The following is a 16,856-nucleotide window of genomic DNA, read 5'->3' as shown; positions in this document are numbered from 1 at the left end:
ATCAGCTAGTAGGTAATAAAGTTGAAATTCTATTTTAATTCTTTCAAAACTCAATAGATGAAATACCAAGAACGTGACGTTGCGATTAGTTCTTGTCCTTATAACAGACAAAAAATATTATTCTACGTTTAGTACACATTGACCAAAATACTTAGTGGAAATAGCAATACCCCTCTCATTATGAGAGGAGATCTGTCAGCTCAGTTGAGAGCCAGCGATGGGTTGAAATGGTGAATCATGATCAAGATACCAATGTGACGCGGGCTAATTCTAAGCGGAGCGCACGGCGAAAAGCAATGAAGTCCAGTAGATGTTTAACAAATACAAATGTACCTACTCGTATGAAGAATGAATTTTAGTGCATTTTAATCCTCAGCACAAAATAACAATGTTTTTCGTACTTACTTCACATTGTGTGTATGCAAAGCCTATTTGCTCCGTACCTGACAATACCCTACACCGTGACCGAAGGGTCTTTGTCGCGATTTCCTGCCCTTTGAAAAAATTAAGAAAAACTACAGGTCAATTTTACCTGCACGTTTTTTCTTTTCTAACGGTCAGGTAGATATAATAGGGGCGATTGTCCTTTCTAAGAAATAAGGGATGCTTGTAATGTTTTGCAAAGTTAAACTACATAACGAAAAAATTGTCGAAACTCCCCTATTTAGTATCAAATTAGGTTGATAATTGCATGTATTTTAGTTTTACTTTTAGCAAGTCGTAATTTTGTTTTTGGGCTCGGGACTCAGTACTGTCAAGTCGGCACATGTACAGGGGTGAAACGAGCGAAATGAGTGAAATAAGGGTGAAGGTTTATGAAAAAACCTTTTTGTTGCAATTCTGTGGGAAGTGTATTTGGTTTCGGGGGGTTTTTAATGTTCAATGAGTTGTAAATACTTATTTAAAATTGTTGTAAATGGCAGTAGGCTCGTTTCTATGGCACGCATTTTGTATTTTGTTCCAAACTTTCTGATAAAATTTAAGACGTGGGTATTAACTTGTAATTCGCACATTTTATAATATCATTATAATTAGCTACAATGATATATAATATACATAATATATAGAAAAATATGATTATTATGATAGTTAAAATACATAGGTTTTTTTTTTATAAAACTAAACATAAATAAACAACAGAAGAATATTATTTTCTTCCAGGGCATTCCGAACCCAAAGCCAGTGATAAATTCGTTTTTTTGATTCAAAAACACTTGTTTTTACAGTAGGTGTGTGTAAAAGTTCATTTAAGTAAAAATCTTTTTATTTCTTCTTTCAAACTAGTATCCAGTTAAAAAGTACCTACCTATACCTACTAACAATTTTCTGGTTTACACAGATATCTTAATAAACTTACTAACAAATTCAATATTGCGTGACTTTTAATAGCCTCATTTACAAACACTAGGTTTTGTATAACGATTTTGCGTTATCTAAAGTCTCGACGTCAGAAAGGGCATGACAAAGTCTATGACTTAATTTTGGATTGGATCATTTATACCTACTTGATTTGACTTTTAAATGCCGTGATCGTGGTCAACGATATCATAATAAATCAGATTAGGATTGGGAGGAAAATTCCGAGTACTTACTTAACAAAATATAACTATCGAATCATAACTAAATAGGTAGCTACATATAAATAAATAATTTTTTTTTATTCAAGTAAACTTTCACAAGTGCTTTCGAATCATCGGATGCATCTACCACTGGTTCGGAATGCCTTTCCTACCGAGAAGAACCAGCAAGAAACTCGGCGGTTGTTCTTTTCAAATATTTTTGATATACAATATTATGCCATGTATAAAAAAGTATTTGCAGTCCTGTGCGTTGCTGGAACGAGCTGCAGGTCAAATCCACGCTCTTTTATATCTACCTAGAAAACAGAAGGTTTCGCATTTTGCAATATTCAACAGAAATTAAGCGTTTGGAAAATAGGTATATCCTGCTTCATACAGTTCCTTGAGAAGCTGTCGCGCGATGGCATCAAGCCACTTCACTTGGTCATGTCAGCTGAAAATACATACGCGTTCCTTGTTCGTGTCGGATTGCCGTCCCAACAATGAGAGAAGAGTGAGGGAATAGAGAGCACCCGTGTTAGAGAACCTGTGTTTACACTATAATGTGTAGGTATATGCTATAATATCTGCTAGTCAGTCATTAAAGTCTAGCCATGAATAGATGGCTAGTCTTCAATAACTGAGATTGGCACTGAGGCCGAAATTCGGTCAAAGGGCCATTATTATGAGCTTTAAGTGTAGACTCTTATTCTTATTACTGGGTACCATTATCCCCTTTCTTCTTTATAGCTATTATAACGTAGGCATCCGCTAAGAAAGGATTTTTGAAAATTCAGCCCCTTAGGGGGTGAAATAAGGGTTTGAAATTTGTGTAGTCCACGCGGACGAAGTCGCGAGCATAAGCTAATTTAACAATAAATAAAAAGGCAAGGTAATCAAACTACAAACATACAAGTATGATGGATACATCATATGATGAAGTTTGATTAGTACATAGATATATGAACTAATCAAACTTCATCAGATGGTTGTTATTTATTGCATTAAAATTGTATGTAATTGCTTTGCTATAGAAATGTAACAAAGTAACATAATTGTTAAATTAACACACTAACAATTGCGTTACATCACATACGAGTTTATATAAGAACATATTTAAATCGTAGCGTTAAGATGATTTGATAGGAAAGAAAATTAGGTGAAAGTCTAATTGCCTTATTCGACCAACAAACGGTTTTTTTTATTTTATTTTATTCAGATACAAGTTAGCCCTTGATTGCAATCTCACTTGATGGTAAGTGATGATGCAGTCTAAGATGATATCGGGCTAACCTGGAAGGGGTATGGCAGTTTTTATTAAACCCATACCCCTTTGGTTTCTGCACGGCATCGTACCGGAACGCTAAATCGCTTGGCGGCACGGCTTTGCCGGTAGGGCGGTAACTAGCCACGGCCGAAGCCTCCCACCAGACCAGACCAGAAATTTAGAAATTATAAAATTCCAAACCTCTGCCAGGAATCGAACCCGGGACCTCCCACTAATAAGACCACAGCGCTCACCACTGCGCCAGGGAGGTCGTCAAAGGTGTTAGGAGTTGTTTTATTTCTTTAATTAAATGATATGTTAATTTCTTGTAGGGTAGGTAACAACAAGGATATTATAACTCTCTAGTTAGGCACAGCTCATATGATTGTACTAGCTTATTCCCGCGGCTTCATCCGCGTGGACCACACAAATTTCAAACCTTTGTTTTACCGCTTTAGGGATTGACTTTTCAAAAATCCTTTCTTAGCGGATGTCTCATTTATAGCTTTGTCATAATAGTTATTTGCATGCCAAATTTCAGCCCTATTCGTCTAGTAGTTTGAGCTATGCGTTGATAGATCAGTCAGTCAATCAGTCAATCAGTCAGCTTTTCTTTTTCGTAAGCTTGTGTGCATAACATATAAAGAACGATTAAAACACATACAGCCACTATTTATGTGTAAACAATAAAGTTATTTTAAATCTCAAAAACGATTTTAATTATGTATTTCAAACAGGATATTCTAATCCGGCGGACTTTTCCCCAAAAGCCCAAAACCATTGATTTGACCGAAAGGTTTTTGTTGACCATTAATTGGTACCTACTGCAAAGTATTTACCTTTTTGCCGTTGTCGAGGGTTAGGTACCCATTGTTGAGGGTCTTAAGGTTACCTGGTTTTGGGTAAAATGTGAAAGCAGGGGCAGAGACAATGTTTATTTTTATGAAGCTTCGTTTTAACTTTTTTAGGGTTCCGTACCTAACGGGACCCTATTATTAAGCCTCCGCTGCCAATCCGTCTATCTGTCGGCGAACTGTACATACCTACCGCATGAACCGTAATAGGTAGAGAGTTACAATTTTCACAGATTGTTTATTTATATTGCCGCTATAACAACAAATAATGAAAACCGAGATGGCGAATTTCAATATGGCCGCCAAGCAAATAAAATAGTGGATACAAAGTACTGTATCTGTACGATGGTACGGAACCCTACGTGTGCGAGTCAGACTCGCTCTTGACCATTTTTTTTTATTTAAGTAATTTTTTTATGTTCTTCTCTGCCCAAAGTAAAACGCTTTCGTAATATTTTTATGCATCAGGTTTAGTGCCCGGTCTTGTAATAATGAATGTTGTTTAAGTATGTTATGTTATAAGAAAAATGCCAGTAACTGTAAAAGTGTGGAAAAGCCAAAAACTCATGATTATCATGCAACAAGTGATACTGAAGATAGATAAGTAGGTACATTCATCAAGATCAACCCATGCATCGCCTGTGCCATGGGTCTCCTCTCAGAGTAAGAAGGGGTTTGGCCATAGTCTATCTCGCTGGCCAAGTGCGGATCGGCAGACTTCACACACTTTTGAGAACATTATGGAGAATTGTCAGGCATGCCGGTTTCCTCACGATGTTTTCCTTTTCCGTTAAAGCAAGTGATATTCAATTACTTAAAACACACCTAACTCCGAAAAATTAGAGTTGCGTGCCCGGAACCAAATCGCCAGCCTCCGATTAGGAGGCGGACGTCCTAACCACTAGGCTATCACAGCTTATAAGTAAGTAATAAGTATATTATAGAACATAAATGAAAAAATCTACAGTAACTAGCCCTAAAAATATCAACGGTAAAATTTGAATTTGATTGATACTCAAAGATTCAAAAGAAAATCAAACTACGTTTGTTTGCAGTGCACTACTAATTAACTCCTTTTAAAACATCGCAAGAAGAAGTTTTATATGATACAAGATATACAACAGACTATCTCTATATATAATAATAATAATCATCTTTATTTCAGATATTACATCCATTTTGTTAGTAATAAAATTAAGTGCTAATGACTATGTTAGTAAGTAGGCTCTTTTATGAACCATTTTATTTGTCTAGGAATCTACCAGCCATGAGACACATGAATAAAAATGAATCGCTAAATGTGTTGCTGATCGCAAATCTCGAGAACAGCAGAACCGATTTCGCTACTTCTTTTTTTATAATATTCCTTGAAGTACGAGGATGGTTCTTACGGAGAGAATAATTTAAAAAATTGCCTGAAAAAGAATCGACTGTTAGGCGGAACGAAGTTCGCCGGGGCAGCTAGTAGAATAATATAGTCTTGACTTCATTTGAATTCAAAGTGCGGATAAGGCTACTAAGCACTAGTTATAAAACAGAATCTATTGAAATGATTTCAAGTCTCTAGCACATCGGGAAGTTAATTGAAAATCGATTGCAACATTTGATCGACAATTAAACAAACAACATTCCAACAAGAAAGCGACTTAAAATGTATATTTGCAACACCTCTCTTTTAAATTACCACTAGGTGTCTAAGCAATTATTTTCAATATATCAAAATGTAAATGTATGAAAGAAAGCGTAGCGCATGTCGGGCGTCGCACTGGCGAACCGAAGACATCAACGCGTCGCGTGCAGGCGCGAGCCGTGCATGCAGTAAAAAATAGTTTTCCTGCATTTTATTCACCGAAGAGATCACTAGATCGAAACAGATTTCACTTACTTATTTCTCTTTCAACTTTGCACGTTCCTTGTATGGTGGCTCGGCCCGTCAACATACAAAAAGTTTTGCCACCTCACTAGGTACGGGCCTCGTCTCCTCTCAGAATGGAAGGGCTTAAGTCCGTCATTCTGGCCAAGTGCGGATTGGCAAACTTCTCATAACTTTGTGGAGAAAATTATGGAGAATGGATTGAAACGGATGGATTATTATGGAGAAGTCTCAGGTATGCAGATTTCCTTTACGATGTTTTCCTTCACCGTCAAAACAAGTGATATTTTTAATTGCTTAAAAACGATGCTAGGATCGAACCCGCGATCTCCCGAATAAGAGGTGGACGTCTTTACCACTAGGGCTACCACGGTAATAAAGGTTGGTTGTTATAAAGAAAGATGCCGCGCCTAGGCACGCTCTACTCTGCCGGTGCGCGTTGCGCATAATCTTGTTCCATATTTTGACATTCTGCTTGCATTTCAACAGGCCAAGTGACTGCCATTTGACCTCCGCTACTTCCCTTGATTAAAAATTAACGAGTAAGTAGGTACATTTGACTAAATAAGGCAAGGTTAATACTAAACTTGGTATTTGAGGTTCTCCGATAGCTCACTCAATACTTAAGACATCAACGCGCTTTTGCGAACTTTGTATGCAATAAATATTGTTTTTCTGAAAGAAGATATCGGAATTTTCACTGATATGTATCAATTTTTCTATTTATTTATTTTCTTTGTATGTAATGTTTTGTATAACAATACAGAATTTATTTACATGTATCTGTTTTGTGATTAAAAACAATAATGATTTATCTACCTATTTGTATCAATTGGCTTGTTGGGGTTTCTCTTGAGTTAAAACAATTAAAAACGCAATTTATGTAATCTACAACATAATATCTACTACGTATATTCTTTTCACTTTTAAAATATTTTAACTAACTTAAAACTTACTTAACTCTGACACAGACAGACTAAATAGCAGTTAAGTATAATTATCACAACCCTTTACCGTAACGATGAGTGTTTTTGCTAAATAAAGTGAAAAAATGCACCCAAAATACATTTGTAATATTTAGAAATTTTGCAACTTGTGGGTTTTTTCATAACACTTGTGATGAAAATAATTAAAGGTACCTACCGAATTATCTGTTCTAACTAGTAATTTAGTCTTTAGTTAAGTCTTCTAAATCATCAAGACAAGAGTAAATAAATACTATGACTTCAATAAGATTCTTCAAAGTTGCTTAGATTAATTTCATAAAAATTTTACATCTGTCTATTTACCTTTACAAGACTCAACTGAATCGAAATTGGCACAGAGATAACTTGCATCCTGGTGACGCAAATAATGCAATCTGAAACATTAATATCTGAAACTTTAAAAATGTTATTCTAACTTACGGTCTTCTAACTCTTCGTCGTAATCAGAATAAAACTTGTCCTCCTCTTTTAATGGTTGGTTGTCAGGCTGCTGGTAGAATCGCTCTGATTTTATATACATCTTCAAGTACATCACGGCTACTCAAAAAAACCTTCAGACAACCCGTTCGATATAAATTTACTATCAACAATGCCACTTTTTAAGTTTTAACTAAGAGTCACTTAAATAGTTGACCCTCTAATAACTAAGTGTTCGATTCACTAAATTAAAAGTATGTTTATACAGCTTTTTAAAATCGCACACTTTCGCTAACTGTGAAATTATTAATACCTACATAAGACACACATTACAATCCTTTTTTTCAACTCGTACAAGACATTAGAATTAAATCCAATTCCGAAAAATACACTTTTCAGTTTTCCAATAATAGTTTTAAAGTCACACACACTTTTTGTTTGAGTACTAGGCAACCATAAATTAAAAGTTGTTCTTTATTTATTCCAATAACTAAAACACAAACACGTGACAGTACAAGGAAAACATAAGTGTCAAAGGATACGACAAAGTGACGAACGCGCGGGTTCAAAGTGTAAGACAATACACATAATACACAGTCAGGTGTAATATTCGCGCGGTATAGACGCGCGGCCGTGGCAAGTTGCGCCGGCGCACTGCCGACCTAAGTTATCACAGAGTACAAAAACTTCAGGTAGTGAACGCCTGCACGTTGCCTGCCGGCGAATTGATTTTCCTTTTCTTTAGGGCTGTTTGGGTCCTTTGAGGTGTCGTTCTGGATGGTTTTTTTATTATTATTGAATCGACACGTGGTATTTTCTGAGCTTGGAGATTGTATGGTAAATGATTGATAGTACCTAATCACATTTCGTGTTCACAGTTAGGAATTTAGAGTTTGATTTTATACGGCACGGTTGTGCCATTGATTCAGAGATTTAATAACTATCGTTAGAAATAAGACGTCAGCCTTCTAGGAGGTTTTAGCATAGGTCTCCTCTCGGAATGAGAAGGGACATAGTCTGCCACGCTAACCAAGTGCGGATTGGCAAACTTCACACACCTTTGAGAACATTATGAAGAACTTTAGACATGCAGGTTTCCGCACCATGTTTTCGCTCCGAAAAAAAAGTGATATTTTAGCTCCGAAAAGATAGAGGTGCGTGTCTGGGATCGAACCCCTGATCTTCCAATTTTAGGAGGTAGACGTCTCGTAAATTCACTCAAAATTATAACAGCATACCTACTACTAACATTATTATAGCATACTAGCTTATACTCGCGACTTCGTCCGCTTGGACTACACAAATTTCAAACCCCTATTTTACCCTCTTAGGCATAGAATTTTCAAAAGTCCTTTCTTAGCGGATGTCTACGTCATAATAGCTATTAGCATGCCAAATTTCAGCCCAATTCCTCCAGTAGTTTGAGCTGTGCGTTGATAGATCAGTCAGTCAGTCAGTCAGTCAGTCAGTCAACTTTTTCTATTAATATTTAGATTTAGATAATTAGCATTATTTGATTTGTGATTTTTAGCAGGAGCTCTTATAAGGCATCTTCTTAGCATTTGGAGGGGGTGATAGCATCGCATGATCGTTTCAACCTAAAAATAATAATCATGACTACGTATTTCCCTTTCCTAATGGCTTATTAAAGAAAACGTAATTAACATGAACTGTCCATCAATATTCATGCGACGCTCCAAACAGTTATAACGGCCCAATTGAGCGCTCGTTGGAATTAAATTAAAATATTCAATGATTATTGCATGTCAATAATTATCATTGGCTGGATGTTGTCGTTTCCAATCAATTATCACGCGACGGGGTAACTGACGTCACGCAGGATAATGGTGAGTTCACAGCGCTGAGGTTAACCAATGTTTTTCAAAGGAATACCTAATTATTAAAATTTTGTCTGCGTAAATGTAATCTAAACATTAAATTATTCTTCAGAGTTATGTGCGTTTTCAGCAATTAAATATCAGTAGCTTTAACGGTGAAGGAAAGCATCGTGAGGAAACCTACATGCCTGAGAGTTCTCCGTCATGTTCTCAAAGGTGTATAAATCTGCGTGCTTTTGAATCGTGAAAATAATTTGCCACTGGTTCGGAATGCCGTTCCTACCAGCAAGAAACTCGGCGGTTGCTCTTTTCAAGTGGATTTTAGTCTACAGTTGAAAGCGGTGAGGTTCTTAAAATAATCCTGTAACCTCAGCCTTATATTTACTTCCATCAGTTGAGGTGGTATCCAATATTTTGAATAAAACATTTTATTTTTCACGCGACCACCTGGTGCCTGGATAGTGTTCACGGCGAAACTGCGATGTTAAAGATAATGTTAAAGACGTCATGATGTTTTAGGGTTCCGTGGTGGCAGCAAGGAAACACTAAATTTTTAATGCCTTTTAATTATTAAAAAATAAATAAATATATTAGTAAGTAGGTAGGTATACCTCACTCGATCTCTATATTTTGGTTGTGAAGATGGATTTTATAATATAGAAATACTTGATACGGAACTACTTGTTTTATAGACGCGATTTTTTAAACAAATTCATCGGTACCCATATTGTAAATGCGAAAGTGTGTTTGTTAGTTTGTTGGGTTGATTTTAGCATGGGTATAGTTTAAGACCTGGAGAATGACATAGGCTACTTTTTATCCCGGGAAATCAGTGAGTTCCCACGGGATTTTTAAACCTAAATCCACGCGTACGAAGTCGCGGCCATCAGTACCCGTAGTACTAGATTTTACGACTCACCAAACCAAAACAAATTCGAGAGTCGAAATACTTCCGCGTTACAGTAAACTGGATCTTAATTGCCTTGTTTTAAAGCTCAAGTTTGTCTACACTTCTACAGCCAGCGCTCCAAGCGGAAACATTGCGAAATTAAAATCAGTGGCATTGAATATTTGACTTCAGTTCAAGGCTCTTTAGGTCCATTTTACTTTGATGTTATTGTGTTTCGACTCTCGAATTCTAGCAAAGTTTGGTGAGACGTAAAATCTTATACTACGGGTACTGCTAGTGAGTAAATATTTTACTCGTAAGATTTGAAGGCATTCATTAAGGAAGCTTATAGGGTAGGAGATATTATCAGAATACATAACATTATCAATATCAAATGATTAAATAATATCCTAATATGTCACTGTCAGCATATTAAATGATTGATTGGCTCCTAAGCTAAGCTCCTATATAATATAAGCTTCCGGCTAAGCTTTCCGGTTTAACGTTTAAGACGATAATATGCGGTCAAAGCATCATAATAAAGTATGTGTGACTTTTTGTAGAGATAAGATATTCTAAATAATATCTGTCCCGGCTTTACTCACGTGTGTAGTCGACGTTAGCCGATAGTTTCGAACCCATACGGGTTCCTTTTTCAAGGGAGTCCGTTCCTTGAAAAAGGACCCCGTATGGGTTCGAAACTAGTCGGGCTAACGTCGACTACACACGTGAGTAAAGCCGGGACAGATATTATTTAGAATGGAAATCACTCACGGTAGTTTAAACGCTAGAGATAAGATAGTAAAATGTTACGAGTTACGACTGTTCTAAATAAAAAGTTGCGTGGAAGCAACCGGTTGAGCTTACAGTACGACATGGCTCTCTTGGCACTTGAATGACATTGACGGGGGGACGCTGTTGGAGACAAAAGGCTTAGAATATTCAAACAAGAACAAAGGGGACACTTGACGGCAACGTTAGTTCCGATTTTCGCCACGCGCCAAGATAGCCTTGTCGCACTGTACAGTTACCCCCAAGATGGTATAGTTGAATTGTCACATTGTGACTTTTTTTGATTTGAAAATAGGCAACAGCTGCTAAGTGTCTTGCCAGTTCTTCTTGTATTAATACTTTATACCCCGAAAATATTATTAGTCTCTCGGAAAAACTAAAATTTTATACGGACGAAGTAGTTATTCGTTAAAATAAATCATACGGAACCTTAGTAATACACATCTCAATACTATGGTCGTCAGTGTGTAATGCTCGTTGTTTACTTTTCGAGTAATTTAATAAATAACGTGCTGGCGTTTAATGATCTTAAAAATATGTTGTGGGGATTTCGAAAATCGTTGGGTGTAATATTTTAGTTAAAAGTAACTGATCAGTGTTAATTTAGTTAGCATACGATGACTATTTGTGCCCACTGTAGGGCAGAGGCCAACTATTCTATTATATTTAATAAGTAATAGTTTTAACATTATTCCATTTCACTGCAGGCACCCAATTTTGTTGTAGAGAAAAATTTTAGTGCATTAGTTATATTAATATTCCAGTAATGTTAGCTAAATTAAACGTTTCGAAAAAGATTTGAATATTTATGTAATAATAGATGATGCCCTTCGTCCGCGTAAGTTTAGGTTTTTTATAAATCCCCTTCGATTTTTCGGAATAAAATACCTAGTCTATGTCCGTCTCCGGGATGCAAGCTATCTCTGTACCAAGTTTCATCAATATCGGTTAAACGGATGGACCGTAAAGCTAGCAGACAGACACTTTGCATTTATAATATAGAATAGTACCTCTGGATTTATTAAATGACAAGAATTCATCAAGATTTATGCTATAGACATCGTTGGTAATCCTGATATTATGTAACACTGACTGGCTGACATTGTATTTCGCAAAGTGCACCTATTCATTATTAATTTATGATTCTGTCGTTGTTAAGCAAAAACCTGCACTGAATCAAAATTATTATAAGCTAATAAAACATGCACCTGCAATAATCATATTAATTTCGACGTCACTGGCAGGCGTCAAATGACGCAGGTGTAGCCCTAAAAGTATGCTATATTTGATTTAATCGTCGGATTCCCGATCAAACCGCGAGTTCTCTCACTCTAGTTCACTCTGATAACAGTTTTATTTAAGTACTATATTACTGTTCTACTACTAAGTTCAGTATCCCTAATTTTTTATTATCTCTACAAGAAAAATACTAAAATCTATGTATCAATGCAAATTATTTATCAGTCCGAACTTCCGAGGACAATCGCCCAAGTTGTTTGAATATTTTGAATAATAAAACAAGATGATCGCTACCGCACCCGTTACCGATTTTTGTAACGTTCCAATATGGCCGCTTGCGATAAAATTAAATCGTCGTGGGGCGTAGACGACTTAGAAAAGAACGAGACTAATGTTTCATTTAGAATTTTAGAGGTTTCACACATTATTTTAATAATCTATAAAAGTATGCTCCTGAGAAAGCATAGTACACAATCGAAGATCATGTAAATGATAAAGGGCGTGGATTTGATCTGCAGCTCGTTCCAGCAATGCGCTTGACTGCAATTACTTTTTTACATAAGTATACTGTTTGGCATAATATTGTTTATCAAATCTTTGAAAAGAGCAACGAGTTTCTGCTGGTTCTTCTCGGTAGGGGTGATTATATCTACAAATGTGGGATCGATGGGGACTTTACCACAATTCATTTACAATAGTTTCTAATATTCGTACCAATTTTTAGCTCTATGCGAATTATTGTACCTTAGGTACCCCTGTTTCTTGAGCTAATTGACCGGGCTAAATAATTAGAAATCTAACCTCAGATCTCAGGGCTCTATTCTGATGTAGCTTCTGTCTTGACGCAGCAAAAACAAGATATATAAACTATAACTTAATAGGGCAGCTAATAATGAGCGCACAACCAGAAACCGGGTGTTGATGAGCCACTCGCTTCACTACCTACAATGAGTTACGAGCGGGCTGGGTCCAATTTTCTTCCGCCATGCAATCAGAGGAAGCCGGGGTCCAGTATGACGGGTTTACTATGCCTCCACTTATATAGAGTATGAGTTAGCTCTATATAGTGCCTTGAATTTGTAGTAATGACATTCTTGTGTGCTGTTCTCGAAGTGCCATCTAATTCATGTGATCTAGGTTGATGCGCAAAGCATACCTATATCTACAGAATGTAGTGGAGTCGATTTTTTTTTGATGAGCACATGCAAAACAAGTTTTTTTAATACATTATAGGCAATGCTTGACCACATCACCCTGATGGAAAGTGATGATGTGCCTAAGATAACACATATCGTAGAAGAGTATTCCAAACCTTAGCCATGCGTATGAGAATGATGACGCAAAACGTTTCGTGCGTGTAGATGGGATGTCGACGACATAAGGATGGAAACTCGTCCGACGTCTTGCGGTTCAGTGGTAAAATTGTGAAGGGGGACAAGATCGAAAAGTTCCTGAGCACACTCTCCGAAATATATCCTCTAAAACACCGATAAGCCGGTAACCTTGCGAGTTGCGGCGGTGATCAAGACTTTGAAGTTACGCCACAATGTAATGTATGTTATTTATGTTAAAGGGAATGTGGGAAAGTTTATATAATCAGTATTTCAAGCTGTATATTGATGTCAACCATACTATTACCATATACCATATTAAACGTAGTAGGTAAGATTCCGTGATTTAGATTTATACCTGAAACAAAAAAAACAGTTTATTAATTTCGTATTAACGTAAATTAAGGTTGTATCACACATAATATTTTAATATATAATAATTCTAATAAAATAAATAAAAAACCGGTCAAATGCCGATCCGTCCGTCTGTCCGTTTGTCGTGTCTGTCAAGAAAACCTAAAGTGTACTTCCCGTTGACCTAGAATCATTAAATTTGGCAGGTAGGTAGTTTTCTTAGCACAAGTAAAGGAAAAAATCCGAAAACCGCGAATTTGTGGTTACTTCATAAATAAAAATTAAAATGTGTTCATGAACAAATAAAGTATTTTCAATTTTCTAAATAAGATAGCTATACCAAATCAGGTATCATAATATGAAAGAGTTTTACCTGTACATTATAAAACAGATTTTTATTTATTTTAATGCATAATAGTTTTTAATTTATCGTGCAAAATGTCGAATACGATTATACGTACTACAGACTCTCAGTGCGCGAGTCTGTTATAGTGGCAATATAAATAAAACTATTACCTACCTATATGCAGACGCCAAACCGTCTACACATTTTCCTATATATACCTCTACTTTAGTAGGTACATAATAAAAACAAATGCCACATCATATAGAATCGACATTTATCGATTCGTTACATCGGTTTATTAGAAACACGTGTAATAATTCGTTTCCTTTGATAGAATCAATTTTGGTAATTAAATTATTATAAAGGTTAAGAATCCGGTCCCCGTCGACTATTTCCTGGACTATAAACGGTGTACTTATATTATGTTATATGCAATTAAAACATGCCAATTTTGGGGTACTCATGAGAATAATTTAGAATGTGGGTGAGTACATTTACTTTTTATGTGGATAAAATACGCAATAGTTTTGAAGGTGACGGAATATATAAAAATACTACAGTAAAAACTATACGAAAAAGCTTCCACAAAAGCCTTGATGCCGTAGAAGAAGCTTATACTTCCTTACACTGCCTTGCAAGACTAAAAACTCACACGGTTTGCCCCGCCTAAGCATGTGCTATATCTAGCGAAAAATGCCGCTGGATAGTGGTTGTATGTCCAAGAAAACATCGTTTCGGAACATCATTGACTATCTATTTGGGATTGTTATTGACATAGTCGGCTTGTGATAGCGGGGCGGTAGAATCGGAATTTATGTAGATAAAAGTTCAATAAAAGGGCCGCTCTGCCTTGCCACATATAGAATACACTTTTATTGTACACCACAAAATTAGTACAGAAATATACATAAGTACAAAGCGAAACAAAAACATACATGAATCATACGAAGATGCGTAAAATTCGAAAAAAGCTCGAATAAATCTGGGCGGTTTTACCTTTTGGGCAATTCGAATGAAAGACATTTATGTAGAAGTTACACAAGCCTTGGTCTTGTTGTTCAATGAAAATTGCCGAATTTAATGTACCGACTCAACTTTGTGTATCTAGAAAACCTTATAATTTTCATGGAAACTATTATATTTATAAATGTAGAAATATTATGTTTTTAAAGTGTAGTAGGTGGTTATAATTATTATGAAAACTTATAAAATGTGACCTCCACTTTACCGGCCAATATCAAAATACATGATATGATGCAAAATGAAGAATTTATGTAGATAAAAGTTCAATAAAAGGGCCGCTCTGCCTTGCCACATATAGAATACACTTTTATTGTACACCACAAAATTAGTACAGAAATATACATAAGTACAAAGCGAAACAAAAACATACATGAATCATACGAAGATGCGTAAAATTCGAAAAAAGCTCGAATAAATCTGGGCGGTTTTACCTTTTGGGCAATTCGAATGAAAGACATTTATGTAGAAGTTACACAAGCCTTGGTCTTGTTGTTCAATGAAAATTGCCGAATTTAATGTACCGACTCAACTTTGTGTATCTAGAAAACCTTATAATTTTCATGGAAACTATTATATTTATAAATGTAGAAATATTATGTTTTTAAAGTGTAGTAGGTGGTTATAATTATTATGAAAACTTATAAAATGTGACCTCCACTTTACCGGCCAATATCAAAATACATGATATGATGCAAAGTATGTATAAGGCAAAGTTAGATAAATAGGTAAGTACACAGAATTTCGTAAGTCAGGAAATCTAAAGAATATGTCTCACGTTTGAAATCGGATACCCAATAATAAGGATATCCTAAATTCGTAATATACAATTTTAATGCCGATGGATAGAAACTGACGAGAAATGGAATTTGACAGAATTAATATAAAATTGCCTAGCAATTGTTGACAATAGGGCACCGGGAGAAATACTTGGTAATCTGCAGGTAGTCTAAGGAATTAATCCACTGCATTTCATACAATATATTAATTTATATTTAAAAGGAGAAACTGGACTTATCAACGTGCAGCTTAAATCGCTGGATTTAGAAACATGAAATGTCATAGGTTCTCTCGACTAAGAAAACATTTTGAGAAAACTTAAAATACGGATGATGTCAGGGGAAAAATCTAGTAATTACACTATGAGCAAAAACCATGCCCAGCCAGCGACTTCAACGTATACCTTCTTTGAGTAGAGTTTGCAAACATAATATCGAATCATTGGATATAAACATGTATAAATAATGAAGCCATTTGGTCAAAGCAATCCTATTCTGCTGAGCTTTATTCAGAAAATCGGTGTTAAGTTAAGATGACGCTATCAGAGTACGTATTGATCGTTGCAAACTTTTGCCTATATTAAATTGTATTGTTCTGTCATTTCAAACGTTTGTTTGTTGCCCCGATTATTTATTTTAGTTAGAGTCGAACTTTTTGTGAGTGCTAGACTTGCCTGTCAAATTTGCCTGGGCAATGCTAGCCACATGGTCTGCGAACTTCTCGTAGCTTGGTATACAATTACTGCAGAGTCATTACAAGCATACAAATTATTTCAAGCGTATCTGTACTTTAGCCAGTGGGATACTCCGCGCTCCGCAGCGGGTTCCCATTAGCGGCGAGATAATCAAAGGTCACTTTTGGAGACCGTCGGTCAGTGGTATGTGACCTTTAGCTCGCGGTTAAGTGCTTCTGTTGTTGGCTCCGACTTATACAGCCAGATATAAGATATCAAAAATCTCTACATAAAGAACGACACGAATGTTGCTCGTTGTTTTTTTGGTGTTTATATTTTTATCGGCGGCGATCTTTTGGCGTAGCGTAGCGGTACTATCAGGCAGTATCGTGTACTTCATAATAGATAGGTCATATAACAGAGCAAGATCCCTATAGAGCCGACCTGCCTCATTTTTGAGTAACAAAATGTGTGCGATAGAGTAGTGTTTGTACGTTACCTTTAACTTTCACATATTTGCTAGCTTAAGCCAGGGGACAATTAAAAAATATCATCTGCTAAAGGTACGTAAAACATAACTCACTTGTCTTAAAGTCTAAGTACTGATTTTTATGTACGTATGTTGTTACTGCGAAGCA

General features: G+C 36.0%; 1 protein-coding gene across 5 annotated transcripts in view; it reads right to left on the bottom strand.

The window, feature by feature from the left end:
* LOC117989006 (uncharacterized) overlaps positions 1-16,856 on the bottom strand; it is a 313,773-nt gene that overhangs the window by 106,999 nt on the left and 189,918 nt on the right. Inside the window, exon 1 of one of the 5 annotated variants that reach the window (XM_034976305.2) lies at positions 6,960-7,542. The exons of the other annotated variants lie outside the window; for them this stretch is intronic. Within the exon in view, the coding sequence (XP_034832196.2) occupies positions 6,960-7,071 (112 nt within the window). The 5' untranslated portion in view covers positions 7,072-7,542. Of the gene's footprint in view, positions 1-6,959; positions 7,543-16,856 lie in introns of those variants that run through there. 5 annotated transcript variants of the gene reach the window in all.

The sequence above is a fragment of the Maniola hyperantus genome, chromosome 15 (assembly GCF_902806685.2).
Source record: "Maniola hyperantus chromosome 15, iAphHyp1.2, whole genome shotgun sequence".
NCBI classification, from domain to species: Eukaryota; Metazoa; Arthropoda; class Insecta; order Lepidoptera; family Nymphalidae; genus Maniola; species Maniola hyperantus.
This window is presented reverse-complemented; position numbering and strand designations above follow the sequence as displayed.